At 39.5% G+C, this 16053-nt stretch overlaps 1 protein-coding gene across 13 annotated transcripts in view; it reads right to left on the bottom strand.

The window, feature by feature from the left end:
- The window catches only part of CYRIB (CYFIP related Rac1 interactor B), a 98822-nt gene that overhangs the window by 12791 nt on the left and 69978 nt on the right, over window positions 1-16053 (bottom strand). For 9 of the 13 annotated variants that reach the window (XM_055706533.1, XM_055706534.1, XM_055706530.1 and 6 more), the window contains one exon: window positions 3920-4002. The exons of 2 other annotated variants lie outside the window; for them this stretch is intronic. In XM_055706533.1, coding sequence (XP_055562508.1) covers window positions 3920-3992 — 73 coding nt within the window. In that variant the 5' untranslated portion in view covers window positions 3993-4002. Of the gene's footprint in view, window positions 1-3919; window positions 4003-5053; window positions 5137-16053 lie in introns of all 13 variants that reach the window. 2 more of the 13 variants (XM_055706531.1, XM_055706532.1) reach the window with 1 other exon arrangement.

Below are 16053 nucleotides of genomic sequence, written 5' to 3'. Positions count from 1 at the left end.
GGATACAAATTAAGAGGTCTTCACTGAACAGTTGGCTACGCAAGTCAACACCTTCAATACCTCTGTTCGTGTTTCACTTACGATGTAAATCAGCCAGCTACTGTACTTCATTTCCCTAAAATGTTCCAGGAAACCTAAAACAATGGTTTATACTTAATTTTCTGGAGTGGTGGGTTGTGGGGTTTTTTTCTTGATGTTTTGTTTTGATTATACCAAACTTCTACATATAAACATTTTAAAATCCAGTAGGCGCTGGATTATTTCTTTTGATAAGTATTTTATTTTGATGCACCTAGTCCTCTCCAGCAGAAGAAATGTGTAAACCTGATTTGTCGCAACTTAAGTTCCTCTCCCGTTTGTAATTCTTCTGCACCTAGAAAAGAGCTCAAATTTAAAAAGTAACCCTCAACTTTTTTATACTTGCTTCACAATACATTTAGGAAGTTAATAGGATAGATTTAAAAGATACAATATAAAAAAATCTTCAAGCCCTAGTACTGGCTGGCTCAGACCAATTGGTTTATTTGTTTCTCAGGTGCTGGTTAAGGCACCGTATTCTGAAAGCCCATCATAGGGGGAGAAAGGGAGAGGTTCCTCTTCCTAAGTGCTGCTGTGATCTTGAACAGATGGGAGGTAGCACTCCCACCTATCAGTAGGTACCTTAGGGCTCAAGCTACAGGACTTTCACTTGAGAATCTCCAATTATGGAACTCATTTTCCTTGGCGTGGAGTGCACACAGTAGGAAAAGGAGTTATACTTCTGGAGTTAGTCTTGACAACTAAGAAAAAGCAACCAGCAATGCCAGGCATCCAAACAGCAGGATGGAGGCATACAATTTCAGGGATTTCTCTTCTCTCCTTCCATAGATGTAAATTCCTGCTACACCTTTATGATGAGGCTTTGCCTTTACCCAGCAAAGTTTTCCAAAGGAAGAACAAATACAGTAAGCACAGCACTGCTCACTGAAATGTTCTGAGGTTTGATACTGTTGCCAAAGGAGCCAACCCTTGTTTATTCAAGGCAACTTTCCCATTTTTAATCCAATAGTATGGAAAGTGAAGACTGAGATCCCTCAAGTAAACGGGGAGTTCATCTTTAAATTAACTTAGAATTTAATCAGAATGTTGCTGCACTAGATGCAATTTACATTTAGAGTTCATAAAGCTCACATGTTAACGTATTAAAGACAAAAGAGTAGACTTGAAACAATATACGAACACTGTTATGTAAACTAAATGCTATGAAAGTATGACAACATTGCATGTGGGGAACACACACATCTAGTGACTATTTAAAAAATATTTGGCTAGCCTACAGAACTAGTAGGGAGAGGAACTTGGGGTTAAAAGTTTATACTGCACAGCAAACACTATTTAAACCGAGATTTTTCCCAGGGAAGAACACATCAAGTCATCTGAAACTGTCTGGGACAAATCTCACAAGCAAGGGAGAGAAAAATCCCAGACTGCTGCAGATTAAATGATTTATTCATCTCTATTATCATTATTACAGAGAATGCAATCTTTGCGGCTCCTCTGAAACCTAGCCAAGTTCTTTGGAGGTAATGCAGAACACTTTCAGCTCTAGCTTGAGATCGCCATCTGCAACCAGAAGTACTCTGTGTATTAGCTGCTATTGGTATATTTGAAAAGGATTTGCACTGTGACAGTAATGACACCAACATATAAGTTGAGCTGTAAGTTTCCCACATTGTAGGTGGTGGTTTATTTTAACAACATAGTCCTTACCAAGCCGTGCCTTTTCCTCTGCTCATGTTAAAAGTGGCACTGCAGAGACTTCGGTAGAATGCTTAAGACAACTATTTGTTTCAAACAGGTAATGTGAATGACCAAAGGAAACACAAGCATAACCAGCGTTGGCAAGGAAAAGCCAATGGCCCATTACATCATTCATCAGAGGGTTTTTTGCATGTATTCTGATAGTCACACAAATCACTGAAATCTAGCACCAAGGTAAGTATCTGGGAAAAAAGGTATCTTGGAAACCAGTCTAAAACCTTTCTAAATGTGGAGTTTGTATCCCTATAAAGCTTGATGGACATTAGATTTTTAGCTCTTTATGGTATTGTGCAAGAAATGTTTAACTAGTCTGCTCACTCCAAAAATACATATGGATTTAAGAACCAAAACTACTTTGAACTATTTATTATTGGGCCAGGCATAACACTGAACTGGCAAATTTGTTTTTAATACAGAGCTTACTTGCTCTTCCACATAAAAACACAACGTTAAGTATCACAAGATTAAGTGCCAAGTCTTGAAGAAAGATCTTGACTGTGTCAAAGCCAAGATCCTGTCAAGGCAAGCTATCTGAAACAGAGTAGAAAGAAGCATGGATACACAGTATTGCAGCAGAAACAAATGCAGGACAGGGTCCAAAATGAATAAAGAACAGTCTAACAATTCAGCCATAATATAAGTCACTTAATTTGACTGCATATGTAAACATTTCATGTCAGCAACCTGCTTACTCTCATGCCAAATCTTGTTCATGCTCAAAACATGCACTTTAAAACAAAACTGATAACTAAAGAATCAGAATTTTCTTAAAAATAGCAGCAGTTTTTATTGAAATTGATTTCAGAATTATGCCTCTTGTATCCAGCTAACCTGAATTAATTTAGTCCGATGAAATGGTCAGTATTTGCAGATTAAGCTGGAGCTACACAACTCCAGTGTTCTCCCATACCAGTTACTCCCTACTTCACTATGTCGCACCTATTCTGCCATGTGAGATCTGATTTCTTTCTGATTCTTGAACACAGCCCTTGATTATCTTCCCTTTATGAATAATTTGCATGGCTATCATCTTCCAATATCAATACATTCAGAAGAGACAATTGATAAAATCAACAGCACAGGATAAGGATTTAGAGAAGTTATAACTTTAAACATCACTGAAGCAAAAACCTATTTCCCCAAGCATTCACTTTCATATTAGAACTAATATAACCAACTGCTCCTGTTTTATCAAACACAATTGAAAAATAATTTGGGGGAAGAAAAGATGATATAATGAATCTCAAATTATCCATATCACAATACTTCATCAATTTTTTTATTACGCTATTCCACTGTATTTTATTACATGGTCAAAATGCACGAACATTAGTTTTCTTATGCTTGCTGAAGTACAGCTGGGTAAAGCAATAGCGTATCCCAAAAGAAAGTAATTAAACATGCATAGCAACAGCCAACACCACTTACCTGCCATTCTTAGGCTATGTCGTATCATGCAACAAAAAATAAAAGCAGAAACGCTAAAAATATGTGAACCTTCCAGAATGTTTGGCATTGATCAGACAAGCTATTCCTCTCTTCTTTTCAAAAGCAATTTAATCTCTACACTGCACCCCCCTTTTAAAGAGGGATGAGCTTAACTGTCAAATTTCAATGCCAAATTGAATAAGGTTCACATATACACCTTTAACGTGATGGTGTCGGAGAGCTATGAATAACTGTTGTGAGCCAATCTGCACATGCAGCATTATTCGGTGGCACACTGGGAGTGAAGAAAATCAGGTTTCATATTCAGTCCTTCCTCTAAGGTGCATGTTATGTTCTTGCAATTTACAGTAAGTCTTAAAAAGTAACTCAAATTCTTTTAAAAGTTTTGGTTAAAAGCAGACGGAATTTTGCTTCAAAACAAGAACCGTATCAAATCCCAACAGTAAAATATGTTTTGAAAGCCCTCCCTGAAATAAAGATTCTATATTTTAGAAACAGAGGTTATTTTAAAACAGATTATTGCTTTCTACAAAAGCCTGCTAACAATTATCCATAGCTCAAGCATGCAAAGCTGTTAGAAGAATGGCAAAGTGAAAACATACATTTAATACATGACAAATGCAGTCTACTGCAGGCAAAGAGTAATAGATATATAAAATCATCTTCTCACTTTCAAAATCAAGGAAAAAATTTGGCCCCTGCTCAAGGTCTGTGCATGTCAAAACTTTTAGAAGGTTCCCCATGTTAAGGTACCTGCCAAGACAAGAATGAGAGAAAAGAAAATTTTCTTTTTATAAGAAGGAACAGCCCAAATATAGTTGAATGAAGCAGCGGGGGAAAGAAGACCAGAGAATTCCATCAGGCATGAATCCGTCCTTCAGGCTGCTGCCCTGATGGGTGGAGGGAGACCCCCACCTTGAGGACGTACAGCTGGGTGATCCCAGAGATGCAATGCAGCTTTCCTGTAAGAAGTGACTATGTCACCAACATCTTCACAGCTGCCCCTTTGAGAAAGCGGCAGAACTCCAACCGAAGGCCTTGCCAGTGACTAATTCTGCAATTCTGTCCCGGTACACCCTAGCACCAGTGTCCTGAGCAGGAGTACCACACGCTGAGGGCCAAGTACCATATTTTGCAAGCATTGGCATTGTAGCTATGCTACAGATTTTTACCTGATGGGACAAGAAAAGGAAAGAGCTTTAATTTTGTCAGCCCTTAGAATTTTGTCAGAAAGCCATTACAGAAAAACTCATCAAGATACATCATTTCAGTGTGCAGAAAGTGCTAACACAGGTAGGCCACAGATCTTTTACACAAGGTGCCCAAAACATCTGTGAAGCTCAGACAATTCTACTCTGAAATTTTGGATGTAAAAAATGCACATCAACTGCCCCATGAATTACCAAGCCAGGATCAGGAATGACTTGGTACTCACTTTCATCTAAAATAGGATTACAGCGAACAACTGCTCAGCACAGCTTACTACGGCATACTGACAGAATTTTTCATTTTATGATAACTTGATATGCAGGCAGATGGATGGACATCACTGACCACAGCGACCCAAAATGACTAAGCACAAGGAAAGAAAACGTACACAGTAGCATGATGGTGGCTTGGCTACTACTGGAGGGAAGAAAAAAAAAAAAAAAAAAGAAAAAAAAAAGAGGAAAGGAAAAAACACATGCAACTCTTTCAAATTGCAGACTTGCAACTGAGTCCCCTAGCCTTCACTGCAGCAGGTATAAGCAACCCTACTGTTACCACTTTAAATGCACCAGCTGTGAAGGGCTGACAGACTTACTTTCAAAATCCAAGAAAAAATGAGCTGCATTGTGGTCTATGTCCCTGGTTAGCACCTTAATGAGATTACCCATGCCAGCAAACCTAAAAATAAAAATGGCAAAATAATTTAGTTCCAATAACCATTTCCTATTTTACGTACACGCCTGGGGCTCACTGGAGCAGGGATTCCACCAGGTTTTGCACACTGGATTCATCACAATCTAGTGGGAAGCAGAAAACGTGCACTATACGGTGTATTTCCACTCCCCTTCTCAGGGAGGAGCGATTGTTGAAAAAATTAAGAATTATAGCTTTGACAAAAATAAAGATCTGAATTACTGGCATTTTTTCATCTTGTTTAAGACATTTAAAGATTATGTTACCTATGACTGAGCAATTGTTTTGTGTAACTGCAGCAATCCACAGCCAACTAAGCCATTATTGCTTAGGACAAAAGCAACCTCAAATGGAATTGGTGTCATCATAAGCCTTATTTTTAACTCTCTCTCCATAATCCAAAGCAAATTTTGGAAAGCTTCTTAGTAATAGTCATCTGTGGCCAACGAACAATGGTTCCCATCAAATCACAAAGTGACGAGTTGAACACAAGTTAGACTTTTCTAAAAACAGGAGATAATCAAGTTTCAACAGTTCTTCTTATGCTTGCTGTCACATCCCAGCTAAAAGAAATTAAGTGGAAGAAAATTAAACAGTCATTAGATTACTCGCGGTCAGATAAATTAAGGAAACAGTTTTAAACACTACCATAATTTTCAGAAATCAATACCTTCTTCAGCAGGACCATCAAAACTGCATTTCATAATAGGGCAGCCTTTGCAAGGACCCTCCCATGATTTACAGAGGCTGAAAATATACTTCAGAACCACTGCCCTGAAATACCAAGAATTCACTGGAGTGCTGCTGCAAGACAAACTCAAGACACTACCCAAAAATCTGATCTAAAACTATTCAAGAATAAGCCATCAGCAGTCTGACATTTGAATTCAAGCATAAGAACCAAAAAAAATAAATCAAGTTTCAAATTAGCGTAACTATACCAACCTACTAGTATATGACCTTTTTCTTATTTTTACTTTTACTGAAGACTGATGTTTACCTGGAGGCAGGTAGCATGACCGTAAGAATCATTAATTTATTAGGAATCAAGAAAACTGAAGCAATGTGAAATCAAACAAACTCTCTGGAAAAACAAGTTTTCAGAACTTGTGTTGACAGATTTCTTGAGTTCCGTAAGAGAAACACAACTGGTGTGTGAGGGAAAAGCAAAGTAAGAACAGCATGCAATTTATGTTTTAGGATACACAAAATTCACCAATAACTCACACAATTAACAAAAGCTAGAGAAGGAAGGGGAATTAATCCCAGATTGTGGAAAATTACTGTCTTTGAGCCAACAACTTCGACAGAACGACCAAACAGTTAAAAATCTAGTTTTAGGAAAGCAACTTTGAGCGTAATCAACTGATCACAGTAGATTCTGCACAAAGAACTTTATCACTAGGTATACACTTGCTTTTTTGCACATTCAACTTTCTCCTTGAACCTCAAGAAAATACAAGTCCTGCTTCCTAAATGGTTGAATTTAGTTCTCTGGAAAGTCAGATCAGATTTCCAAGCCTGTCAGAAACACCCATTATTCAAGGAAGTTTCAAATTAGGGTGTCCAGTTTAGACACTAATTTTAAGAACTAATCCATTAAAACATGTTTCTTCAAAGAGGCAGCTTTTCCAGAGCTTCCCATTCCATAGCTCAGTGAACTCTTCAAATGCTACATGTGCACCCATGCTGTGTAAACAAGCAACATAAGAAAGCAAAGATACTACTTTTCCGTATCTTGCAAGCATGTTCTGTTAACACAGAACCGAGTAAGGCGCTTTGTCCACTCCCCGACAATGAGGACGTTCATGATCTGGGAAAAGCTGAAATACAGAGGCATTCTTGAACAAGTATTTTCAATAGGGGCAATAAAAAGCCAAAAGTACAAACTGCCTGATGGTGACCGAGTCTGTAATTTCAGATTTAAAACCCAAGCATCAATCTCAGAGCAGTTTACTACATATTTCAATTCTAATGTTAACAAGCAAGTAGCAAATATAGCAGTGAATGGCATTAACCCCAAAGAGAGTGCTTAACTATACCTACAGTTAATGCCACGTCTCAGCTCTTCAGCTGCACCACTCCCTCCTCCACCAAAATATTTTCAATACCTCAAGTAAATGCCTCTATGTAGGTTTTGCTAACAACCAGTTTCCTAAGAGTTTACAGGGTCATGCATGTGGTTTAAATATTGGAGAACATGACTTCTGAAGGTCAGAGTAGGGGCACACTTACAGGGTTGAAATATTTTGAAGGTAAGTTGACAAAAGAGCACTTAGCCACTGCAGAACAGATTGTTTAATTGAATCCCTACCACCACCTAAAATGAGTAAAGGGTCACGGACTCAGTTTTACAATACAAATACCTTCATTCAGACCTCCATCCCCCAGAAAAAATTGCCAATAAGAACATACGGATTCTTTTCTGGGAGAGTTCAACAAACAGAGAAGCACAATAAAAGGTTTGGCACTAGGGTGAAACAGTAGATAGGAAACAAATTCAAGCAGAAGATGCAACTGACCTCATGGTAACAGTTCAGTGAACAGCCTCTCTGAGAAAAGGATAGAAACTGAAGATTATGAGATCGGATTAATTCAACTACAACAGCAACAAGATGATATATGATACAGGAATACATTTCAATTTACATGAATACAAAGCTGCATGAACACTTGTTTGTAATAAAAGTTTGTACCAGACCTCTTCCCTCATATATTCAGCATACCGAAAAAAACTTCATAAACTGTAGCCACATCATAGTTTTGCATAAAAGATACACATTCACATTTGCTTTCTTAGCAGCAGAACATTCACAGATTTTATGGAGAGAATTGAAATCCAGCTGAAGCAGGACAAACACAGTATTTTTGAAACTTGTATCAAGATGAATTCTAACAGTTATTCAAGGATCGCAAGTATTCCTTAATACTGGAAGATCTGCTGTGTTTTAAGAATTGTGAAAATGACCACTCCTCCCGGTTGCAATCCAAAAAGACTTTAAGCTTGAAAACTCAATTTAGACAGAAGTTGAGAAGATAACTGATCTAGCATTTTTTTTGGAGGACACTTTTTCTCTCCTCAGCATTCAAGGTAACGAATGCAAGATCCGACAATCAGAATTTACTCTTCTAGCGAGGCTAAGCACTAGCTTTGAGTCTGAAACGGCCTTCTAGAAATGAGACCGCAGTGTCAGTGTAGGACCTCCCAGATGCAAGGAAGCGACTGTAGGTCAACATGCCATGGCTCAGGTTAGGTGGCTCTACACTTCTGTGCATTATTTTCCTTCAAAAGGTACAGCTAAGCAGCAAAAAGAGCTGACCTGTTGCACTTGGGTGGAATGCTAGAGAGGACAAAATGAAAAATTACTTCTCTCAGAGGATGCTACGTCAGCAGAATATCTGGATCAAGCTAGAGTAAGGCAACCTAGTTCAGAGATGCCTAGTGCTCAGAGGTTTACTACAGATTCTTGTTTTGTTCAAGATAGCTCATAATTTGCATTTCTGCTGGGCCCAAAAGACATGAAAAAAGGTCCACTACTAGCTCTAATACCAAAGACCATGACAATCTGCATGTAGTAAAAGAACAGTCTATGAAACTATCCATCAGTTATCTTCAGGGACCTCTTCTGCTATTTGATGCCCTGCGAAAGCATCACCAGCATGGAAGGTTTTGGTAGTTCTAGGCAGACTTATCTTGGTAATTAACCACCACACTGGCATGCCCAGTCAGTACCAATTTACCAAGCAGTCTTCCAATTTCCTTGGAAGTCCACAACTTCAGCTGAAGTAAGTAGAAGTCAGTTTACAGAGTCAGATGTAGTTCCAGTTAACTAGCCCTGGTGCTGAGATACCATTGTCTAGTCAAGCACACCTGCCGGCACTAACTGCACCCTTGTTGAGCACTTTGCCACATCAATCAGCCCCGATTCAAGAAAGATTTAAGCCTGTATGAAGACCAAAGCCAACAGCAAGCACTACTGACTGAGTTTTATATCCTGCAGCTGGGCTTTGTCTCAGAGCCAAATAGCTGACTCAGAACACTGGAGGTGACACTTTCGTAGCTGCTAAAACACCTTTTGACCCACAATTGTTCCAGCTCAACTGGAATAAAACCCACATGGAAGCTGTAAACCTTATTGAGAGGAATTCTGCATACTGCAGTCACCAACATCAAAATATTCCTGTGCCCAGCCCTAAGTACAGTTTAGGTCACTTTCTATTTGTACTTCTACAGCTTCAGATTGTCAACCTCTGTCCAATTTTATTTGGGATTCTCATTCAGAATACAGTACACTTCAAAACTTGCAAACTCTTTTTTTCCCCAGGGGCCTTACTGATTTTAAGATTTCATAGTGAAGTGTCCAACTCATTAGATAAACTGACACTGTAAGATTCAGTAAAAGTGCACTTTAGACCGCCGAGGTTTTCTCTTGCTATGGATTCAACACCACAGAATCAGAGCAGAAAAACCCCACCAGTCTGTCCAAAAACTGAATGTCCCTGTGAAGCTGCCCAGAGTCCCTCCTGGCATGCTCTGTACTCCAGCACAATAGTCAAGCCATGTGGAGCAGGTTATGGGAAATCGGAGCGCAAGCCAAGAACATGGTTTAAACTTGACCTACTTGCAGAGGAAGACATACGGAATGCCACATTTCATTACAATGATTTGGCCCATTACAGCCTTATGGGGTTGTATGATGTTGCGTGTAGTGTCATGATCAGACAAGCGGAAAGCAAAGGCATATTTTCAAAACAAGTCTGGCACGCATGCCCTTCCTGCTGAAAACATCCCTGACACATTTCAATTTTCTTTTTTCCCTAAGCTAAGCCCAGGGGAAATTTAATAGAAATACATGATGCAATTAAATTCAGCCAAGCACTAAAGAAATCTTCTTCTCTCCCACCCGAAAGAAAAAACATACATTAACAAGCATTTTGCTTGTAATTGGTGAGCAGCTGGAAAACCTAACTCTAGTTAAAGGTTAAATACTACAAAGACAGTCGTAAGTGGCAATTTTAATTTTGCTTTGTTCTATCAGAATAGCATGCTTTCAAACTAGTTAAAAAAACCCAGTTAAACAGATGGAAAAAGTGTGTTTGCAACCATTGAAGAATGCCTGCTTCAAGAAAACATCAGCTCACCTTTTTGAAAAGTATACACTATTCCCAAGACAACCTTTAATGAAGCTTAGCACTGCATAGGAACATCCAGAGTATGAAACCTGAACTCCATGAAAACCTCATAGCCATGCTCTGCAGTCTGAAGGAAGAAGTTAAGCACAACACTATACAGAAAGCACATCTAATGAAAGAGAAAACATTTTTTTCCAGGGACTGAGTTTTACATTTTCTGTTGGTCATATACACGTGGCATAAACATCTGACTCAAGAGGTATTTTGGTAAAATAGCAAGTGAAAAACACTTATAGCATGAAAAGTGTAACATTACAGTAAACCACTACAGTGTTATAACAGCGAGTGGTGCTACATAAACAAAAACCTAGCTGAACGTCTCCCTAAACTGTTTTTCTAGAAGGATAAACCCATCAGCCTAGCAACTGTTTCAAGGCTTACTGAACATTTTCCGCCTATAGTATCAAGCCATGAAAGGAGCAGGGGGTGGGGTGGAAGGCAGTGAATAGGTGGCTGCACACATCGCCTGAATCCAAGGCAGCCCTTAGCAACCCACAGTATCACTGAGCGCACAGCCTATCACATCAAGCGTCGTTTTCTCTCCCGGTGAAGCAGTTAAGCTTCACAAGCAGTGAGAATGTATCTGCCCTCAACCTTAAAAGCCAGAGTGCTGTGGAGATGGAAACAGGCTTGTAAACCACACTGCAGTAATCACCCTTTTCAGGAAGTTGTTAATATTTTCCCTGGATCCAAACATGTTTTTCCTAGGCTAACGTGCATTTATTTCTCTTCTGAATAGTGCCAGAGAAGCACAGATGACTTCTGACAGATTCTAATTCCTACTACTGATACTGGTGGCATTTAAATTAATAAAGATCTGTCATTAAACAAAATCCCCCAAAAATAACATACACTGTCCAGACCAGAAATAATAACAAAGGCAGGGACTGGGAAAATGAAGAACCACCTGCTACAGGAGAAGATCAGGTTTGAGACCATTCAAGGAACCTGTAGGTGCACAAGTCCATGGGACCTGATGAGCAGTATCTGCAGGTCCTGAGGGAACTGGCAGATGAAGTGGTTAAGCCACTATCCATCATATTTGAGAAGTCATGGCAGCCCAGTGAAGTTACCACTGACTGAAAAAGGGGAAACATAACCCCCCTTTTTAAAAAAAGGGAAACAAGGAAGACCCAGGGGAACTATAGGCCGGTGAGTCTTACCTCTGTGCCCAGCAAGACCGTGGAGCAGATCCTCCTGGAAACTATGCTAAGGCACATGGAAAATGAGGTGGTGATTAGTGGGGCCATGTACTCTGTCACCAAGGGCAAATCATGCCTGACTAATTTGGTGGGCTGCTATGACAGGGTTAGCGTTGGTAGATAATGGAAGAGCAACTGTTGTCATTTACCTGGTCTTCTATAAGGCATTTGGCACCATCCCACACAACATCCTTGTCTCTAAACTGGAGACGTGGATTCGATCAGTGGACTACTCAGTAGATAAGGAATTGGCTGGATGGTCACACTCAAAAAGCTGCAGTCAATGGCTTGATGTTCAAACTGAGGCTAGTGACAAGTGGCGTTCCTCAGGGGTCACTATTGGGACAATGCAGTTTAGCATCTTTGCCAGTGACACGGACAGTGGGATCGAGTGCACCCACAGCATGTTTGCCAGTGACACCAAGCTGTGTGGTGCAGTCAACACACTGGAGGGAAAAAATGGCATCCAGAGGGACCTGGACAGCCTTGAGACATGTGCCTGTGTGAACCTCATGAAGTTCAACAAGGCCAAGAGCAAGGTCCTGCATGTGGGTCAGGGCAACCCCAAGCACAAATACAGGCTGGGTGGAGAATGGATTGAGAGCAGCCCTGAGAAAGCAGAAAAGGACTTGGGGGTGCTGGTGGACAAAAAGTTCACTGTGGCCCAACAATGTGCACCTGCAGCCCAGAAAGCCATCTAAATCCTGGGCTGCATCAACAGCAGCATGGCCAGCAAGCTGAGGGAGGTGATTCTGCCCCTCTGCTTGGCTCTCATGAGACCCCACCTGGAGTATCACATTCAGCTCTGGGTCCTCCATCATTAGAAGGCCATGGACCTGCTGGAGAGAGTCCAGAGGAAGGCCATGAAGATGATCAGAGGGCTGGAGCAGCTTTCCTAGGAACAAAGGCTGAAAGAGTTGGGGTTGTTCAGCCTGGAGAAAAGGTGGCTCCAGGGAGACCTTAGAGCAGCCTGCCTGTACCTAGAGGGGTCTACAAGGAAGCTGGAGTGGGACTTTTTACAAGGGCGTGTGGTGAAAGGACAGGGGGGAATGGTTTTAAATGAAAAGAGGGGAGATTATATTAGATATTAGGAAGAAATTCATTACTGTGAGGGTGGCGAGGCACTAGACCAGGTTTCCCTGAGAAGCTGTGAATGCTCCATCCCTGGTAGTTGCAAGGTCAAGTTGGATGGGGCTTTGAGCAGCCTGGTCTAGTGGAAGGTGTCCCTGGAGTTGGAACTAGGTGGTCTTTAAGGTCCTTTCCAACCCAAATCATTCTATGGTTCTAGTGAAGTAATAGTAAAAAAACCTGTTACCCACTCATAGTCTGAAAGAGAGCGAGACACATGAAGATTATGAACTTCAGATTTAGGAAGGAGAATCTTGGTGCTATTAGCTTAAAACAAGTTAAGAGTTTGAATAAGCTGGTCTCATTTTCAGGACTCATCATAACTACAATAATATTAAAGGTACCAGTTTAAATACTGACATTAACTGCTGACTCAAACACATATACAATATTACCACACCAGTCACCAGCTGTGCATAAGACACACAATTTGATTCATTACTGGACAAGTTATTCTAGCAAACATAACATTTAATCAGTTTTTACATACATTTTCACTACATACTTCAGTCTAAACCTATGCAAAGACCTGTGCACTGCTTTCCACTCCTGACACCTAGTGGTTATTCTTCCACAAAAACTAATTGCAAATTAATAGCAATAAGAACAGATAGACAAGCCAAAAAAAATATAAAAATACACCATTTAATTCCTGGGGCTTCAACCATCAATATCTTATCTGAATAGTGGAGAAAATTTATACAGCCAGACAGAAAACGTTTTTGTACAGGAAAGTATTCAGGCTACTTAAAAGCTGTTAGAAGCTGCCTCTGATATTAGTTCTTCTGCTAAAGTGACTTTGATACAATGAACTGTTTTAGTTGAAACTGAAGTTACTTTTTTTGAGATCACACATCATTAATAAAGTCTCCTTTCTGAACAAAACTGAATTCAAAACTTGTCATATCAGGAAAATGGAGGCTTGCCAGGGAAAACAGGCTAGTGAAAAAAGGCTCACATTCCTCAAAACCAGTATTGTAAAGTACGGTCAGGTCAGTGTTTATTCAGTCCATTTTTGCACTTAGAGGAAATCAAGGGAAAGGCACTGAAGAATCCACAGTTTCTTTAGAAGAGGCAGTCTTAAAGCCTTGTTAATTCGGGAATATTTTAGTGGCACAGCTGACGCTGAATAACTTATTTGACAGGAGCTACAATAAAATAACTAAGCATGCCCACACAAGTCTGGAATAAACGCCAATTTGTCTGCAAGAATTACTCTTAGTTTTAAAACAGAACTTGTATTGAAAAGGGGAAAGACTATGCTCCAAAATTCTGCTCTGATTTACCCTTCAATGAGAACTGCACAATTCTTCCAAGAGTGAATCTGGAGCTAAAAAATAATTAGATATACTTTCCGATTTCAAAATGATACAAGCTCAAAGCTCAACATGATTTCTACCTTAATTCTGCATAATTATCTTTTAAATTCAATTACATTGCAACTATCAGGGAAAAAAATACTTTTTTTTTAGTTCAGGGACATAGACATTTGAATCCAATTTACACTTTGCTTTCTCCAAAGTTTGGAATCTTAAAAGCCCTTTGCAGTGCTGTAACTCCTCCAACAGAGGTCAGTACCTTACAATTTCATCTCCCAGAGAAAGGGAAGCTTGTCACAAATGTATTGATACTATCTTGGAGCTTTACAATTCTTGAGAGCCAGCAACTTTCTTCCAGCTCAAATACTGCATTTAGTCCATGATCTTGTGACATGACCATGGAAACACTGGTTGACCGTGAAGCCTGTCTTTTTACAAAGTAAGTTGAGAACTTTCTATTTTCATCAGGTACATAAAGATGCAAAAAAACCCCCAACCATTTAACAAGTAACAGATTGCTTTTTATTATTTTACAGAAGAGCTTCTTAAAGAACAAAAGATGGTACGCCTATTGAAACTGTGCTATACAACCACACCACTGTAAGTTTCATATCTCAAGAATGTCAGCCTGTAATTTAACAGCTGTCAAGGTAGTCTCCAAAAAACCAAACCTAACAATAATTTGTATTAAGTCCTTCTCCTGTCAGCTTTTCAACTCAGTGTAAATAAATAAATAAACGAACAAATGAATAAAAACACCAAAAAACCCCCGAAGCCTTCAAGTTCTATGTAACCGCTAGGGAAAAAAAAAAAAAAAAAAAAAAAAAAAAAAATCAATCTTTTCAATCCCTAACTTCACTATAGTGTCTAGTCCAATTGATCTGCCACCTTTTACTTGGTATTTCACTTGTGAAGAAGCACACTCCTCTTCAAGCCTAATCTTATTTGGAAATGTGTTTTCTTTCGATATAATGGCATTCTCATCTATAAGAATCAGACTCCCACACATTTCGATACCCAAGCTGGATGAAGTTGCACTGAGGCTCTGGCAAACAGCCTTGGTAACACTGCCATCTAATGTACCAGGACAAGGAGTACAATCATCTACATTGCTCTAATACTCAGATTCAATGTTTTCTTTTAGTTTGCCTCTGAACTGTTGCACCCCTTCAGTGCCTCGGCTGGCAAATCCTACACTAACAAGTTTATGACAAATTACCTAGTCATCAAGTTAATGGATATAAAGGTTTGTGGTCTAGTTCTGTGACATTAAAAAAAAAAAAAAATCCCTTGAGACAGAATATGTCTCAAAATCACAAAAAATGTCTCAAGACTACAAACCTTGCGTGTATGAACTTGACACTGGCTGTCCGTCTGCAAATTCAGTTTAGTGACACACCAGCTCTGAACTACCAAAGAGGAAAAAGGAAGCCCTATAGCCTTCCAAATCACATAGCTGGAAGGGCTGATTTCCATATTTCAGGTTAGCTTTCTGATTATTTTGTGGGTATTTTTTTGAGATGCCAAAGTATGTTTGTGCAACGTAGAAGGCTAATGAAACACAGCAAGGCACTGACTGTTCAACAGAAAATTACTAGCAGAATAATATTCCTTCCCATCTCATTTGTTTTCAGAAACAGTACCAAAACATACAGGCATTAGGCAGCACAGCAGGATAAAACTGGTCTCTACAGTTGTTTGCTTTTTAAAGTTTCAATAAGAGATTTCTTTCAAGATCAAGGTTCTACACAGCCATCTTCATTATTTCTAGTTACTTCTTCAGACAGCCTCTGGACACTTTTCTTGTTAGAAAGCAAGTGTAACACAAAAAAAAAAAACCAGACAGCACTGGTCCAAATTCCTCTAGCTGTGCTAAATCTTATCTTTTATCTCATTTTCCATCCTTCCCAACATACCTCATATTTTCTTTTAATCTTAAAATCAAACTAAAGGCATCCCGTAAGTGTAAGGTATCACAAGACAACTTATTTTCATCCACCTACTGCAAAAACAGAAGAACATCTGGTATTCTCTGGTGATATTACACAACCTGCAATCTG

Source organism: Falco cherrug, chromosome 3, assembly GCF_023634085.1.
Source record: "Falco cherrug isolate bFalChe1 chromosome 3, bFalChe1.pri, whole genome shotgun sequence".
Taxonomy (NCBI): Eukaryota; Metazoa; Chordata; class Aves; order Falconiformes; family Falconidae; genus Falco; species Falco cherrug.
This window is presented reverse-complemented; position numbering and strand designations above follow the sequence as displayed.